The sequence below is a fragment of the Strix uralensis genome, chromosome 6 (assembly GCF_047716275.1).
Source record: "Strix uralensis isolate ZFMK-TIS-50842 chromosome 6, bStrUra1, whole genome shotgun sequence".
Taxonomy (NCBI): Eukaryota; Metazoa; Chordata; class Aves; order Strigiformes; family Strigidae; genus Strix; species Strix uralensis.
The window spans coordinates 23,772,656-23,778,978 of record NC_133977.1 but is presented as its reverse complement, the minus strand read 5'-3'; the positions used below and the strand labels follow the sequence as shown (position 1 = coordinate 23,778,978).

At 41.8% G+C, this 6,323-nt stretch overlaps 1 protein-coding gene across 1 annotated transcript in view; it reads right to left on the bottom strand.

The window, feature by feature from the left end:
- Window positions 1–3,215: 3,215 nt before the first annotated feature.
- The window catches only part of ABCB11 (ATP binding cassette subfamily B member 11), a 57,700-nt gene continuing 54,592 nt past the window's right edge, over window positions 3,216–6,323 (bottom strand). The window contains exons 27-28 of the mRNA XM_074873971.1: window positions 5,978–6,124; window positions 3,216–5,247 (exon numbers count right to left, since the gene is read on the bottom strand). Coding sequence (XP_074730072.1) covers window positions 5,047–5,247; window positions 5,978–6,124 — 348 coding nt within the window. The 3' untranslated portion in view covers window positions 3,216–5,046. The remainder of the gene's footprint in view (window positions 5,248–5,977; window positions 6,125–6,323) is intronic.

Here is a 6,323-nt window from a genome sequence, read left to right as displayed (position 1 = left end):
ATTTTTGCATTACTGTGTGGTTTTTGTCATTTTTTTGGAAAGTGGTCACATAAATCATGAATGATACAGATTACCCCTTTGATAATGAAAAGGCATAAATATGGTGTAACAAATCTTTGGGTTCTGTGCATCTACACAGAGCAACAAATGAAGGAAGTTGTCAATAATGAAATTATCTCAGCATATCGCCTCAAGAACGTTGTTCATGTTCCTGTATTGCAAAGGTAAATTAGTCTAATTCTCTCAGGTCAAGAGTCACAAGCCTGAATCACTGTTAGTAGTTGTATAAATCGTGAAAATGTGATTGCAGACGAAGTCATTGCAAGCTTATATTCTTGTCAGCTTCGTTTACCTAAGCATACAAGTAACTAATATGTTAAATATATGTTTGCTACATAAAATGGATGCTCTAAATAGGCAAAGGCAGGCACTTTCCCCTTTTATTCATTATTTAGCACTTACTGTTGCATATTCCCTTTTAGTGCACAATCTTTAAGCAATATTTTGCTGATACCATCTCATAATACTTATTATACAAGCAGCATAAGGCTATAATATGGGTAATGAGGGCTGTGTATGTATGATCTGACAGCAATAAGGCTTAGAAGATGTAAACATGATATTGCTTCTAGACTTCCAATTAGTTGTGGGATAATTGAAATGGAAAGAATCTTATTTAATTGGGAAAACAAGGTGAATAGTTTGAGTTGTCCCTTGGGAATGAACATGATACAAATTACAGAAGCAAACCTAAAACAGGCATCCTTATTTTAGAGCCTACTAAGACTACCTTGACAAGAAAATTAATCATCTGGTTTTAACAGTCTGAGGAGTATGCATCTCCTGATATCTTCTTTAATGGTTCTCTCGACCTTTTTTCCCACAGCGGCTGGCCTGAAACCAGTCTTTTCTGTAATTGTGACTCCTTAAGCAAAATTACTAATCTAATGGGACTAGAAACAAATAATGACGAACAAAGACAGCTATGACAAAGATTTCTCCTGTGTTCAAGTTGCTCTGTGCTGTGTTACTCCCTACCAGTGAGGTGAGCTACAGAGGCATCACAACGCTAGGAGGTCGGTCTAGCTGTCCTTCTGTGCCTCCCTCCTTCTGGCCAACTTCTGAATCCTTCTGGGGATTCTTTGTGCGCAGCCGTGTTTGCGCCTACTGGCAATGTTGGCTGTTTTACGCTGGGACACCACATTTCTAAGCTCTTACCACATGAGGGACTGGGCTTCCGGGTACTGACAAAGAATCTTGGTGCCTCTGCTGAGATAGACACAACCACAAATGTAGGCTGACAACTCGTATTTCTGCAGTATTCTTCTAAGTGCTGTGCAGAGACGTAAGAAGACATGGGCTCTCACTCACTTTCTTAGAGTGTCCTATTAATTCAGCCTGCAACTTCGGTGCTTCAGGGCAAGGGGCAAAGACCAGCTTCCTTTCTGAACCACCTCTTATTCTTTCTGCAACTATTAAAACATTACTAAAACCAAGAATGGTGGGAAAACTGAATAAATTGTTACTTTAATTTTACCTGTAACTTCAGAAATTAACCTATTGATAAAGTAATGGCAGTAGAATGAGACAGTTTCTGAGCAGCTGAGTGTGTTGGGCTATAGAGTTTTGTGCAACTGCCTGAAGAATCTCCAAAGAGGGCTCCCAAAACTTCAAACAGAGTTAGCCTTTTCCAGAGTGGTGGGATAAACAAGTGTTATAAGTGATACAATCTTGATATTTTGGTAGAATTAGAACTGTAAATCAGGAGTCAGCCATTTAGGTGATACAGTGAAATAAGCCTGCTTGTCCCTTAGTCAGGCTTTAGTGAATTTATCACAGCTGAAAATTATACTTCAAGCCTTACTTAATAAGATTGTGTGGCACCTTAACTAAGAGCTATCAAATTGTTAAACATTTAAACTGTAACACTATCAGCCTTTTGCAGCTCTTTATATTGTTAATATTTGGAACAGATACAGAACATATACACTTGTATGATGATGAGGTGAACGGCTCAATCTAGTTTGAGCCACAAGGCCCCCTTTTGAATTAAGCTTTTCCTGTGTAATAAGGATGGTGGAAAGTGCTTGACTGATCCCCTTGCTCCCATTAATGGGATCCCAGGAGAAAACTAATCTTTTATTCTTGACTTAGAGAGGCCCAAATTGGCATAATGCAATTCCAAAAGTCCTTCTAGCTGTCTGCAGAAAGAGCCTCATGAGCCAGGAAGTCATATGAAGTGAAGGTGTCCCTCGCTCCTCATACAAACTAGCTGACACACTCACTTTTGCTAATATGCAGCTTTTATTTTCATCCTCCCCATTCCCCATTCTGCCTTCCTGATGGAAGGACTCTGGCTGTTGTCTAGACTGGCTGTTCCTGCTCAGAGTAGCCTAGTTGGAGGAGGGGCTGTATTTGCAGAGCAGCACTCAGGTGCCATCCTAAAACAGTATCATGGTCGTATTTATCCAGAGGAATAGAGTGGTTGGAAAACCAGTTAATGCAGCTGCCATGGACCATGCAGAGAAACATACAGCAGGACACACCGAATGACACTGTCAGCTACTTCTGTCAAGACTAATAACTCAGGGCTGGCTCTGAAAGACATAAGCAAATGCCATTGGGTCTGCTCAGGGGTCTTGTCACCAAGCTCCAGGGCTGGGAGGTCTTACCGGTGGGGGAGCTGCAGAGGAAAGGCCAGTCCAGCTCCGCGCTGGGCCATCCATCAAGGCTCAGTGCTCATGCCCAGACACACCCTGTAGCTCCACTTGCACTTTAATCCCTTCACACAGGTACTGAAGGGCTTTATAATCAACTGGTTGACGAGAGCACACAGGTACAAAGTGGCAGGAGATGGCACCCAAGAATGTGTAAGACCAATGCGACTGTGCACACCACAAGTGCTTTCTGTTCTACCGATGTACTTCCCGATACATGGCTCCCCATCTCTACCAGCTGCCTCAAAACAGGCTGAGGTTATGGTGCAGAGCAGTAGTACTGCCCAGCTGGGCCGTGCCACTGTGCTCCCACAAAGAGGTGGCAGGCTCCCTTGCAGGCAGGGCTAGTGTAGGTGCATTGGCCTTCTCAACAGCTCCATCCTGCACGGCAGGCCCTTGTTACAGACGTGATCTAAATACACAGAAATACTTGCTATCTGCTGCAGAATACTCATGCGCTTGTCTAAAGGCTAAGAGATGAAGTGCTAAAGCACAAGAGCAAGTAAAATATACAATTTATTGGTATAATTTGGACCATGAAAGTGGTGTCCTTTAGGCAAAAGAATTATGGAATAAGAACACATAGTCACCATAGTTTTTAATAAAGAATCATCATTTTTCCATGGCCTTAAATACTAATATATATTAAGTATCATGTAGGTATGTCAATAGGTTATCAGTAGTCTCTCTGTCAATAGTTTCAGTCCTGAGCCATGCAAACTAATTATTGCTCTGAAACATAAAAAAGCTAAAAAGATTAAAACAGAAGGCAAATAATGCAACTTTCTTTTTCATTTTCAGTTAAGGATTAAAATACAGACTTCCTTGGGAAAATAGCATTTCAGTGTCAATGATGTGATTTCAGTGCAGTTTGTTGAAGTAATTCTATTAATGGAGTTGTACAAAAGTTGAAACTGTTTTTTGCTGCCTGGAATTAAGGGATGTATCCTAATAAAGTTTTCATCCTTACAGCTCTATTCAAGTTTCAGCAGTTGGTACTGTTGCATAGTTTTATGAAAAACTCCATTGTGGTTTGATTTGTTGTAAAGTGGGTGAACCCACCTGCCCCCAGCTGCAGATTTTAGGACATGGAGAATGACTTTTCCAGTTACTGCTCTATTATTCAAAATCAAGATCTAAATTTTGAAACCGTAGTTTAGACCTTCTGTCTATCTGCTTTGTCTCCAAGATCCCAGTCACTAAAGGAAAGTCCTGTTGTCCTGCAGACAATAACCAATAACCTGTTTCAGAGAAACATGCAATAGACCTTATAATACAGTTACAGATACAAGCTTCTGCCAGAAGAAGATACTTCTTGACCTTTGTAATTTCTGAGTGAATTGTTGCTCTGTTTATCAATGCTGCTTAATACAAAGAGCTAATTATGGCTTGCTTTTTTTTCCACCTTTACTGAATATATTTAGGATTTCTGTAAAAAGGCTCATCATTGTCTTGCCTTCTGAAAAATAGAGAACATATTATCCATCACTATCTCAATAGAAGTCTTTTAAATAACTGTGATGATTAACTGTAGGATTTTACTTTGATTTAACTAAAGCATTTATTCCTATTCAAAATCTATTTGGCAGCTTTGATCAGAGTGGTGAGTGTAGGGGAAATGATCCTCAGCAGCTTCTGTTCCTCTTCTTGATTGCTTTCCTTACTGTTGTGGATCTGCCTTCTTTGTAAGCAGTTAACAGTTTTGTGGCAGGGACAGCACGATGCCAGGCTCAGGGTGCCGCTGTGTTAGTGCCGTAGCTGCATGCAGTGTAGCCCATCCTCCCCCGGCAGCACAGCCGGCGTGTATGGCATGGAGGGGTGGAAGGGTGGGGGTTGGGTACCCGCAGTAAGGGTATCTTGTAATCCTCTGCAGACCGAGCATTAGGAGAGATTTGATCCCTTCAGATGTACAGCATTATTCTTGGGATTGTTTTTTATTCTTACAGCTTACCTAGAGAAGTGGCAGTTTCCAGAACACCAGAGCAGAGTCTTCCTTGATTGCTAGTTGAGGAATGACAGGACTGTGCAGGCAGAGTGCAGGGGGTGGCAATTTCCCAGCTCACCAGCAAAGATCTTTCTCCTTTTCAGGTGTTCTTTCCCTTAGCAGTGGGCTAAGCTACTTCTTGAATGCATCAGCCTGTGCTTAGTCCCTTGCGTGTGCCTGACAAGTGTGCTTGATGCAGAAAGCTACATACATTCAGGGTGCCACAGCACTCACAATATCGTAGAGCACTTTGTAGCACGATGGGATACCAACATACATACACAAATCTACCGCAGAGTATTGGCTTACAAAAAGGAAACCTTTCAAATTTAGAATCACAGTAATTCAGCTAACTGGGGCTCCAGTGGTAACAAGCTTGTAATAAGCTCCTTCCATGGCCATCAATTCATCATGAGTGCCCCTTTCAATGACGAGTCCTTGCGACATCACAGCGATGATGTCGGCGTTCTGGATGGTGGACAAGCGATGGGCAATGACGATGCAGGTACGTCCTTCTCTGGCCTTATCCAGCGCTGCCTGCACAGTCTAAAGGCAACAGACAAAATGTCAGAGTGAAAATATGCAAACTAAACTGGGGCTGAGAGCTGGAGAAATCTGATTGCTTCAGATTAATTAACCATATTGTGCAACACTTGCAAAAGTGACTGTGAGGCTAAATCAGAGGTTATGTTACTGGTGTGCTTAGCTGGGTCCTGAACTCAGTCTGTTAGCCGTACAAAGAAGGGATGGGTAAACATAGACAGCAGTAGAAATGAAGGCCTTTGTTCAGATGACATGCTTTTAAATAGCCACTGTTTCTCTAGTCTCTGAGTGTAACCAAGCTACACAAATTATTGCCCAAGTTCTTAGGCCCCTCACTGCTGTTTTTATTAGGTATTCAGGCAGCTCATTCATATGCTTGCATACACTTTGGGGTGGTTGATTGGTTAGTTTTTTAGTCTGCAGAAGCTATATTTATGAAACATTCCTACTGAATGCTTTGAAACCCACAGAATTAGTATGTACGTTTTTGAAAAAGTGCTGCCTCTCATTGGCAGTCTAAGAGCCCTTGTAGCTGGCTGCTTTTTTTTATAGCTGTGCTTCCTGGATCTTTCAAAAAGATCATTAAAGGTGTAACTGCTGGATTAACAATGTGGAATAATGTTGCAGTCATGTAGTGGAGTATGTTGGGGTGTCTCTATAGAACAGAAAAAGGCATTGTACATTGTCAGTCGTCACATTAACCTTCCTTTAGTGCCTACCACGGCACATATACCTTTTCACTTTCTGTGTCTAAGGCAGATGTAGCTTCATCCAGTAATAGAATTTTAGGATCTCGTATGATGGCCCTCGCTATAGCAATGCGTTGTTTTTGCCCACGAGACAGCTGGGATCCTTGAGCACCAACATTACTTTCATATTTCTGAAAAATATACAAAAGGAAGATTTTATTCAGGTGTAAGTAAACACACCAGGACACAACTTGAAGGAAGAGCAGGAGGAGAGGAGCAATAGTGCTGACCATTGCTGCCTCCCCCTTAAAAAACCCAGCAATGCAAAAATGCTGTACGAATGATACACGCATTCGGGGAGAGGTTTCCAAGCCATGCTTTGCAGTGTGC